The sequence below is a fragment of the Rhincodon typus genome, chromosome 29, assembly GCF_021869965.1.
Source record: "Rhincodon typus isolate 14 chromosome 29, sRhiTyp1.1, whole genome shotgun sequence".
NCBI lineage: Eukaryota > Metazoa > Chordata > Chondrichthyes > Orectolobiformes > Rhincodontidae > Rhincodon > Rhincodon typus.
The window spans coordinates 29122528-29134242 of record NC_063360.1 but is presented as its reverse complement, the minus strand read 5'-3'; the positions used below and the strand labels follow the sequence as shown (position 1 = coordinate 29134242).

Here is an 11715-nt window from a genome sequence, read left to right as displayed (position 1 = left end):
ATATCGTTAAAATGATTGAAGTGTATTTGGTTGAGGCAGATTTTCCCTTCTATTACACAAATAAAATCAAATGAAATATAATTTTTGGCAACATTGCCTAATCTACGTTTAACAATTAAATCGAGAAAAAAAACAGATCCGTGGAAATTTCAGTTCAGTATCCGGTTTTAGTGTTCCAGCTCAAACTTGGTTTATCTTTAGTAACTCAAGCCATGTTTCCATATCAGATCTTTGTGTTTTTTTTGGAGATGGTTTCGTTGGACCAGGCCTGAGGTATAAACATTTCCACTGATTGTGTTCATAGGAACGTTTTGAGCAACGTTAGGAGGGGTTAACTTTCCAGTAAATCAACCAGTTGGAAATTATAATCTTTTAAGATTTTATTTTTCCATGACATGTGGGTGATGCTGGCAAGATTTGCATTTGTTGTCCATCTGTAATTGGCCTTAATCTGAGGTGGCTCTCTAGGCCATTTCAGAGGCAGTTAAGTGTCAACCACACTGCTGTGCATCTGGAGTCGGATGCAGGCCAGATGCAGTAAGGGCAGTAGGTTTCCTTCCCTAAAAGACATAAGTGAACCAGATAGATTTTTAACATAGTTGGATAGTCACCATTACTAGGTTAGCTTTTTAAAAAATTGTATTTCTATTCCACCAGCTGCCATGGTGCGATGTGAATCTACAGCCAGATAGCATTAGCTTGGACTTCTGGATTACTAGTCCAAGAATGATATCATTACTGCCAACTCCATAAAAAATATTGTAATGAACGTGTTTATCATAAAGAGTGGAATTTTTCTCTTACTGCGAGTAATAACTATGCATTGTCTTTTTAATGTTTTGAAGACAACAGCATCAACACAAAAACAGAAACTGCTTGAAAAGCTCAGCCGGTCTAGTAGCATCTGTGGAGAGAATTTTTGGGTTCAGCGACCCTTCCTCAGAACAGGCATCAATAATGTTGGAGTTTCTTATTTTCTAGGATGCTAAGCTCTGGTTACAATAGCAATGCTTTATACAAACATGGGAAGATTATCTCTGGCCAATATTCCAACAGTATGTTTTCAGAATACTGTTACCAATACACTTGAAATACTGAACAGAAGTAAATATTCTAAATAAAACAAAAATTGCTGGATACACCCAGCCAACAGGTGACCATCAGTGAGAGAGTAAACAGAGTTAATGTTTCAGGTGAATGTGTCTTCATCAGTACTGAAGAAATTTGAGATTCCTGGGAGAGAAGTTACAGCGAATTAAACGCCGAAGGCCAAAGAATTGTCACTCATTTGCTTCTGAGGTCAGTACATGAAACAACCAGAGGAATGCATGCGGCATGGTTCTAGGCCATGTCTGGGTCCTGGTGCCTACTGGTGAAGGTGGTGGCATTCCAGCTGTGACAGTGTGAGGGGCTCGGGGCATCTGAGTGTTCGCAGACTGAGGGATGGACTTTGTGCCTTTGGTTTTCTGGCAGCAAGGACTTATGGCAAAAGCAGGAGAGTGATTTGGTGTTTTCCTTTTCTTTTGGCTGTTTCTTTTATTGCTGCTTCTGTTTTCTAATCCTGTCTTTGTATTCTAAAATGGTGCCAGAGAATGGCGACTTGTACACTTTTCACTGTACTCCTGTACACGTGACAATAAATCTAATTCTAAAATTCTAATTCACTGACACAAACACAGAAAGTGCTAGAGAAACTCAGCAGGTCTGGCAGCACCTGTGGAGAGAGAAACAGAGTTAAATGGTTTGTGTCCTGTTTGACTCTTCTTCAGAATTGCGCTCAGGGAACATAAATCCTCCATTTGTTCAGAATCATAAATATAATTTCCCAGTTAACCTCCAAAAGAAATTTCCACCCTCAGTTTGTAGGAAGATGTGAATATATATTTACAATAGCAGCTTGCTCCACCTCGTACACTCAAAAGTCTTCCCTTTACAGGAATTAAGGAACTCTGACTTGCAAAGTGCTCCATAATGCTCCCATTCTGGTCTTCTTTTTCCCAGTTTAGCAGTAATCACCTACATTTCACATTTTCTGTGTTTTTTCTGATGAAATGTTCCTCTGATTCATCGAAGAACCAGCTTCAATCTTTGCATTCTGGCCTCCTTTATGTCTGACAGCATCCTGCCCTTTCTTCCTCTTCAGCCTTTATCTGTTTATTATATCCTCCTTTGCTTCTCTTTACATCTATGTCATTGATCCAATGTTCAATATTCTTCATTGCTATTGTCCATTTTGCACTGAGATGTTTTCTGTTTTCTTTACTAATGCATGTGACCCTGCACATTAACATGAAATGCTACAGAAAAATTAAATACCTTACCACCTTGATGTAATGCTGAACAAGTAACTCCTCCCACTTCTATAAATGGTTTCTTTAATATTTAACTTAGATCACAACCTTCAAATCCTCTGTTATTTCACTGTTAAGGTTTCATTATACAGGTCTTTGATCAAGTACAATAACATCCTGTTGTAACCTTACAGATATTGCGTTTAGTGGTTCTCATAAATTTAAGCTGGTTGAGCATGTGTGAATGTCAGAGGTGAAACAATTCAAGTTAATTAATGTTTGCCAATTTTAATGACAGTGTACAATAAAATTCTTAAAAAAATGTCTTTGATGCTTAGATACATAATGTACCATGCAAAGTGATTAGTGTCAGTATACAAGTGAGATACTTAATATATGTATTTAAATAAATGATATAAAATAATTGGCATATACCAATACGTCACCCAAAATTCAGAACATGCCAGGTATAATACAGAATGCCTGTCCTTAAAATAACATAGGATCATGCAATGTAAGACTGTTCAAACCTGGGAACATCCTTCAGGGAACAGATGTCCCAAATACATGGGGGGAAATTGCTAAAAAATAATGAAGTGCATTACTTTCAAGGTGCTGCAGAAAAGTTATCATTGTGCTCCAGTCACAATAATGTAATATTGGGTTGGCTTGTTTAAAAATATAGATTCTGTCGCCATCAACAAAATTGGACATTATGGTACCTTGCATATCAAATAGTTCATCATAGAGAACATTCCTTACAGAAAAACCAGACACTGTTAGTTCAGACTGACCACATATAAAGTTCTGAAGGCTCCCAATAATTCTTTCCAATATGAGGACATATTTCTTAACTTCAATTGAGCATGGACAAAGCGGCCACATTAACTTATTTCCAACAACTCAGTGCCTTGACCCATAGAGTCATCTCCAAGTAACTCCTTCCAGGGAATGTACTTGGTGGCTTAGAAAGAGGGACTTACTATAAGCAGTGAGTAGGTGCTTAATTGGAGATTTGCACATAAACGATGGAATGATATGGTTTTCTATTGCAATGTCATGGGCTCTTCCCAAATACAATCCAATATTGGACCGAGTTGTAAAATGTTTGCATCATGATAGACTTTGCGTTATGAATACCGGTGGCAATATTTATTTATGTCTCGTAGCATCAAGTCTTCCTTTGGCTGCCAGAGCCTGACAAAGCTGTTGTGCTCCAGTAGAATTCGGTTCAGTGTTTGCTCAAAGTTCACATGTCGCCTTGCCATCATGATGTACTCTCGCTTTTCTAGAATATATGGACAGTCACATGTGTTTGGCACCCAGATGTATTCCCTGTGGACAATGGGATATTTGTTCTTGTATGTTTGCCTGATTTGCACATCATATCGAGTCTCCGACCCCACAACTGCCTTTCTGAGGACTCTTCCACGAAAAACTGGTGAGGAAGGAAAGTAGAAACATTTATGGACCAAAGTAGGTGTAGGATTTTTTTTTCTGATGATTTACTTTATTCCATATTCCCTACTCTGTACATTCCTTTCTCAAGGAAACAGGCTCTGCTTATCTCAGCTGGTGGCATTCACACTTCACTAACCATGGGTTTGAGCATTTGGACAAATTATTGAAGCGAAGTATGCTATGTCTGCTTAAGGACAGGCCAAGTGTCCTATTGCATTACTCAAAGAGGATAAAGGAGTTCTTTGGTTGGCCTGGGCAACATTCCTGTCCCAGCTAACACTACCAAAATTGATAATCTATTCACTTATTTATTGACAGCTGTGGGACTTTGCTTTAGTCAAAATAGTTTGAAGAGTTGGCCTACCCAACAATTGGTATCAATGTCAATTAAAAGCCGCAATTGCACATCAAAAAATGATGCTGGGGAGGTGCCGGTGTTGGACTGGGGTGGACAAAGTCAGATGTCACACGACACCAGGTTATAGTCCAACAGGTTTATTTGAAATAATAAGCTTTCAGAGCACTGCTCCTTCATCAGGTCACCTGAAAGCTTGTGATTTCAAATAAACCTGTTGGACTATAACCTGGCATCATGTGACATTGAAAAATGATTCATTGGACATGAAGCACTTGGGGATGCCGGAGGATGTGCTTTGATGCCTTGTAAATGCCATGTTCTTCCTTTCTTCTGTTACATTGTTCCATTCTGAGAAATCAAAGGAACATTTAGAAGTACAGTGACTACATATAAATTCTCCCTTTATTCTTGTTGGAATGGCCTGACCATTACCTGATATCAGAAACATGGGTTAGTTTAGGTGGATCCACCAACATTTCAAAGATTACAGCACTCGACATTACTGCAGCAAGTGCATTTTTTGTGCCTTATCTAGTATTAAGGTACTGGAATTTTATTTGTAGCTGGGTCAGCTCCATGAGCCCTGTTGTGTGACCCTGTTATTGCCTGTCCTTTTGGCGTTACAAAGCTAAGAGCAGAGATGGATGTGACAGGAGCATAAACAGAATTTTGCCATTGTGCTGATGGGTAATGTCTTTACAATGGGAGGTACCGACGTAAAACACACACATAATAGCAGATAAGTGAGTGACAGCTGAACATTTAACCACACAGGAATGATTAAAACGTCATTTTGCAACTGGCTGATTGCTAACCCTACGTCCATCATGCACACATACAGACAGACTGCATATTTGTAATGAACCTGTTTAGAGATGTAATGACACACCTCTAGAGCAGGCAGGGTTTGAAGCCAGGCTTCCTGATCATTGAATACTGACCAAATGCGGCTTCTGTTGATTTTCTTCCCCTAATTGGCTCAAGGACACCGAAGCTAATTGTAGAAACCCTACTGATACTGTTCCTGAGACTGACACAAACAATGCCGATCCCAGTATTTTCTTTATCTTTGTGGCTTTGGTGCACATTGGTCACTAATGTATTTATGTCCTGCAAGGAGCATTTATTTAGCTTTCCTGTTAGTTCCTCTGAAACAGAGGCAGATTCACTGATCCCGAATTCCCAGATGCTAGCTGAAAGGGAGGACGGATAAGGCTAAAGCTTGATAATGCCAATTCTTTAACCTGTACTCCCTGAGGGTCAGGCTTCATGCTGTGAGCAATGAATACACTCCACAGAGCTGACCTCTGCTGCAAAAATAAACATAAGAAAATTTGTAATACAGAGATGTCGCTGCAAATTAGAACCAGCACTTGTAATGAGGCTGAGAAATAAATTCATATACCTTGCAATTAGCTCCTATTATTGCTAAAGTAATGGTTTTATGTTTTATTGATGTCTTACCAAAGTCTTTCTGGCAGTACTGTTTAATCCTTTGAGATTTTCCTTTTGACTTCTTACACTTTCTACAGTAACCTAAATCAGAGATAGACAGTGATTACTTACATGCACCTGATCATCTTCAATATGCCAATTAATGCATACCATCTATCAGAAGGAGTTATTGCTCAGGCAGCAAGTAATAAAAGCTCTCCCTGCTGTACAGAGCTTTATTAGACAGTCAGCAAATAGTGAGATTGTTCACAAAGGATGGTCAGCTTTTCATGTCAGCAGCTGGGAGAAGGAGATCGAAGCTTTTGGTCCAGTTTTAAAATAAATAAAGAATCCCCTTTCCATGGACTTGGACTCAGCTCCATCGAGGTTTCATTCAGATAGGAGTTGTTTGTATTGAAGAATCATACATTACGCTTCTTCAACATACTCCCTCCTGTGTGCTCGAAATCATTCAAACTTGTTTGTGATCTAATGGATCTGGAAATTGCACACTCTCTCTCTCTCACATTTTGCCTCTTCCCAGTCCCTGCTTTTTAGCATGCCATCTGTGGCTCCCTTAGTAGTTCACTTAACTCTAAACCATTCAGGCTGTGGGTTCATGTCACACTCCAGCTCCTGAACATAACAATCTAGGCTGACACTCAGTGCAGTACTGAGGGAGTTATGTACAGTCAAAGATATTGCCTTTCAGATGAGGTGTGAAACCAAGGTACCATCTGGCCTGTCAGATGGATATAAAATTTTGAAGAGGAAGCTTTTCCTGGTGGCCTGGCCAATACTTATCCATCATTTGCTATCACAAAAGCAGATATCAGGTCATTCTCACATTGCTCTTTGTGTAAACTTGCAGTTTGCAAATTGGCTACTGTGCTTTCTATATTCTGATAGTTCTCTGTTGTTTTTAGAGGGATTTGAGATATCTAGTGGCCAGAGAAGGCACCATGTAAATGTAAATCTTTCTCCTCTGGTGTTTGCACGTGGCAATTTTGGAGAACCTCACACTTGGCAAAGTAGCAACCTGCCCCAGCAGTGCATTTGGCTGGGAGTGAGACACAGTCAGAGAAACACGGTGGAGAGATGACAGGAGGCTTAACATTCATTATTTCTTTCTAGATGTTAACAGTTCAGCAGCTGACAGGAAGCCCACTCACTGGGATACTGATCTCCCAATGTTGTCTTAGATGACTGACAAAAGAATGTGTTTTGACTGTCACAAGTAGTTTTGTGTAGACACGCTATTGCTGTTGAGATTTTATCAGCATATCTGTACCATTTAACACGTATATTGTAAGCATTTCCATTACACATCATTCCATGACCGTTCCGCCTCAGACATGGAAAGCCAATGCCGTCATTACGTGAGTTCTTTCTCACTGCGTGAGCCAAAACATTGATTTCATTAAAGCAACTCAGAGTCAAGCCTTGGCGGAAGCAAAAACATTGTTGATCTAGCATTGATGATTGATCATTGTTAATCTAACATTGGGTGTGAGATTGTGCAGCCGCCATTTGCAGTGAAACTGTAAATAAAGAGCTTGTTTGATTTGGCTACAAAGAGCAAACATGAGGCTCTGTGTGTGGCCAATCCTATCTCAACATTTAAGCTACTCTGTAATCAAAAACAATTGCACCATTAAAGATGCCTCAGGTTTAGTGAATAAATATCAGAATACCAACGTGGTCATTGAAAATTCACCCTGTAGAGCTCACTGAAATATTTTGCTGGATTGAAATTACACTGTGCTTATTAGGAACAATAATGTTAACTGTTCATCAGAACAAGATTTGGTCATATAGCCTTTCAAGCTTACTCTGTGATTGGTCATGACAGTATTACCTTTTCAATTCAATTCATGTTCTTTCTTTATTGAGGTTTTTATTTGTTTTGAATTCTGTGATCTATGTGAGGTCTTACCTATGAAATGCTCCTGGATAACTTCTTTGCTAATTCATTCACAGGATGTGGGCGTTATGGGCTAGGCCAACATTTATTTTCCATCCCTAATTGCCTAGAGGGTAGTTGAGTGTCAACCACAGTACTTTCAGTTTGGAATCACATTTTGGCCAGGCCCAGGAAGGACAGCAAATTTCCTTCCCTAAAGGACATTACTGAATCCAATAATTTGATAATCCCAATAAATTTGATAAGGTAAGATATACCTTTCCCTACTGTATATAAAATATACTTAAATATTGTAGAGGAAAAGTCCAGCTTGTCCATTGAGTTTATCATAATCATGATGCTCTCCACATCCCAACATCCATTCTGACCCCCACGATCCACTCAGAGCTATGTTACTTCCTGGGAAATGCAAATAAAATAAACATTAATGAGAAACAAAGCTTGTTTCTTGTGGTCCTTTGACGGTCTCACTCACTGGGCTCATGGCGCGTGGATTGGATGGGATCCCTCGGTAATATATTTTGAAAGTGATCTACTTGAGCAGAATGCACTGGTGGTCGCTGTGCAGGGTGTACCCAGCCTGAAGAGAAAGAGGGAAAGGGGAAAATAATTGAAATCTCTGTTTCGCTCAGTAACACAAGAACCTTATCACCTTGTCTCAATCCAATGCACCTGAAAGAAATGTCTACAATGAAGACTGTTCCTCTAACACTCTTAGCTGGTGAGGTCTTTTTAACTGTGTCATTGCCTGGGACACTCCCACATGAGCAGAGTAGCTGGAATACACAATTATCTATTCCCTGGTAAATCAAGGATTTTGAAAGCGCCTATTAGGCCATCAGGAAGCTGTGCATTTGCTCATTGTCCATTGGCACAATTCCTCCTTCCCATGCCTTTTTTAGATTTCCTGAACATTTGCTCCCACCAGATTTTTCCACACAGTAGGTTGTTGCTTGTCTCTGTTTTTATGCAATATACACACAACCTTATTGTCGTCAAGTACTAGGGTGGGATTTGAACCTGAGGTTTCTGGCTGAGTGGCATGGATACTACTGACCACAAGACCTCCAAATGTTGACAATGCCATTCAATATTGTTGCTTCTGTAACAATACAAGACACTGGTAATCATAGTCCTACAGTCAGACAGAAGGTGGTCCATATGTGGAATGAGCTCCCACAGGAACTGGTAGATGCAGGTATAGTTACAACATTTAAAAGATATTTGGACAGGTACATGGATAGGAAAGGTTTAGAGGGATCTGGGCCAAATGCAGGCAAATAGGACCAGTTGGTCAGCATGATCGAGTTGGGCCAAAGGGCCTGTTTCCAATCATACATTTTCATTGAGAAATAGCACCAGAATAGGTCTCAGTTTGGAGTTGCAACAATGTAGGGTCGATAATCTGAGCTGCACTGTCCATGAGTGATGACTCTACGCTAGGAATAAGGAAGGATGGAACATAAAATACCATTATAAGCAACAAGCTTAAAGATGAGCATGGATATGTAAATGATTCCTGCGTTCATTGAGATCTGTACTTTTATACATTTATGGCACATGGGCATTTATTGCCGGTTCCTAATTCTCCTGATGAAAGTGGTAGTGAGCTGCCTTCTTGAACCACTGCAATAGGGTATAGAGACATGTAGGCTGCTGTTGGGAAGTGTGTTCCAGTAATTTCACCCAGCTATCATGACATATTTCCAAGTCAGGATGACATGTGACTTGGAGGGAACTTGCAGCTGATGGTGTTCCCATGCACCCCTGTCCTGCTGGATGGCAGAGATTGCACGTTTGGAAGATGTTTTCAGAGAACTTTGGTAGGTTGTTGCAGTGCATCTTATAGATGGTGCACATTGTTGTCACTGTGCATCGGTGGTGAAGGGAGTGAATGTTGGAGGTGGTGGATAGGGTGTCGATCAAGCAGGCTGTTTTGTCTTGGATGGTGTCAACTTTCTTGAATGTTGTTGGAGCTGCACTATCCAGGCAAGAGGGGAGTATTCCATCACACTCCTGACTTGTGCCTTGTAGATGGTGGTCAGCAGTGGGGAGACAGGAAGTGAGTTACTCCACACAGAATTTTTGTTTTTATATTTTAGCTGTGGTTCCTTGTGTCTTGTGAGGCCATTCAAAATCAGGCATGGAGTTACAGTCATAGGGTCATAAAGCATGGCAACAGACCCTTCGGTCTAACCAGTCCATGCCAACCATAATCCCAAACTAAACTAGTCCCACCTGCCTGCGCTTGGCACATATCCCTCAAAACCTTTCATTTTCATGTACTTATCTAATTGTCTTTTAAACATGGTAACTGTACTCCCACCACCAATTCCTTGGGAAGTTCATTCCATCCATGAACCATTCTCTGTGTAAAAGAATTGCATGTCTTTTTTAAATCTTTCTGCTCACACGTTAAGAATATGACCCCCCTTGCCTTGAAATACCGCCCTAGGGAAAAGACACCTGCCATTCAGGTTATTTATACCCCTCATGATTTTATAAACCTCTACAAGGTCACCCCTCAACCTTCTATGCTCCAGTGAAAAAAGTCCCAGACTGTCTGACCTCTCCCCATAACTTGAACCCTCTATTCCTGGTAACATCCAGGTAAATATCTCCTGAACCCTCTCCAGCTTAATAATATCCTTCTTATAACAGGGCAACCAGAACTGGACACAGTCATATTTGAAATTTCCGACCTGCTTGCCTGGATCATGTAGGGTGGGGGTGTTATGGTGTCTATGTTAGTGGCAGTCTATCTGTGTTTCCCATCATCACCCCACTTGCCCACACACCTCCAGAAACACAGTCTCACAATGTTGATCATGTACAGATTAGCGCACATGTCTAAAAGCCATGTGCTGCCACTCGGGGCCTCACTGCCCTCTCTACTGTGATGACCCCCCATCCCTAGGACTGGGCCTCAGCAAGAATATCTTTTATTGCTCCCATGTTGCTGTTAGAACCTCATTAATTGCCTCCTAAAGGGTGTCAGTAGGCAAAAGGATAGTAAAGCCTTCCATGGTTTTTCTGTTCTAACAGTGATGAGATGATCTGGTGCCCCTCACGTATTTGAGCTACGTGCTGACCAATCCTGCAGCCTTATTGGTCTAAGGACTTGCGTTGAAAGATGAACTACAAAAAAAAAATGTCAGCGGAAGAGGCTCTTAACCTAGACCATGCAGAGACTTGACCTGGCAGATGTGGAAAGGATGTTTCCACTTGTGGGAGAACTACGGGTCATAGATTAAAATAAGGGGTCGCCTTTTATTTTCTCTCAGAGGGTTGTAAGCCTTTGGAAATCCTTCCTTAAAGGGCAGTGAATGCAAAAACTTTAAATATGTTTAAGTCAGAGGTAGATAGATTCTTGATTACCAAGGGGTTGAAAAGTTATCAGGGATATGCAGGAATGTAGATTTGAGGCTAAAATCAGATCAGCCATGATCTTATTAAATGGCAGAACAGACTCAAAGGGCTAGTGGCCTATTTTTGTTTCTTATTTGTATGTTTGTAAGAAAAGGTTTATTATATCTTAGTAACTAAATACTTAGTACCTACACACTTGTGCTAACACGAGGAGTAGAGACATGACTGTCTCCAACTACAACTGTCCCTCACTGCCTGTTGCTCCACCTAGTGGTGGTATTACGTATCTGGGTGGGTGGAACTACAGAGACAACAAGGTGCAGGGCTGGATGAACACAGCAGGCCAAGCAGCATCATAGGAGCAGAAAGGCTGACGTTTCGGGCCTAGACCCTTCATCAGAAGAGGGGGAGGGGAAGGGGGTTCTGAAATAAATAGGGAGAGAGTGGGAGGCGGATAGAAGAGGGATAGAGGAGAGGATAGGTGGAGAGGAAACAAACAGGTCGAAGAGGCGGGGATGGAGCCAGGAAAGGTGAGTGTAGGTGGGGAGTTAGGAAGGGGATAGGTCAGTCCAGGGAGGACGGACAGGTCAAGGGGGCGGGATGAGGTTAGTCGGTAGGAGATGGGGGTGCGGCTTGAGGTGGGAGGAGGGGATAGGTGGGAGGAAGAACAGGTTAGGGAGGCGGGGACGAGCTGGATTGGTTTTGGGATGCGGTAGGGGGAGGGGAGATTTTGAAGCTTGTGAAGTCCACATTGATACCATTGGGCTGCAGGGTTCCCAAGCGGAATATGAGTTGCTGTTCCTGCAACCTTCGGGTGGCATCGTTGTGGCACTGCAGGAGGCCCAGGATGGACATGTCGTCTGAGGAATGGGAGGGGG

General features: G+C 41.3%; 1 protein-coding gene across 3 annotated transcripts in view; it reads right to left on the bottom strand.

Annotated features, from left to right (window-relative positions):
- Positions 1–2563: 2563 nt before the first annotated feature.
- The window catches only part of LOC109919615 (ADAMTS-like protein 5), a 118747-nt gene continuing 109595 nt past the window's right edge, over positions 2564–11715 (bottom strand). For 2 of the 3 annotated variants that reach the window (XM_048614295.1, XM_048614296.1), the window contains exons 11-13: positions 7944–8048; positions 5575–5646; positions 2564–3729 (exon numbers count right to left, since the gene is read on the bottom strand). In XM_048614295.1, the coding sequence (XP_048470252.1) occupies positions 3422–3729; positions 5575–5646; positions 7944–8048 (485 nt within the window). In that variant the 3' untranslated portion in view covers positions 2564–3421. The remainder of the gene's footprint in view (positions 3730–5574; positions 5647–7943; positions 8049–11715) is intronic. The other variant, XM_048614297.1, reaches the window with a different exon arrangement.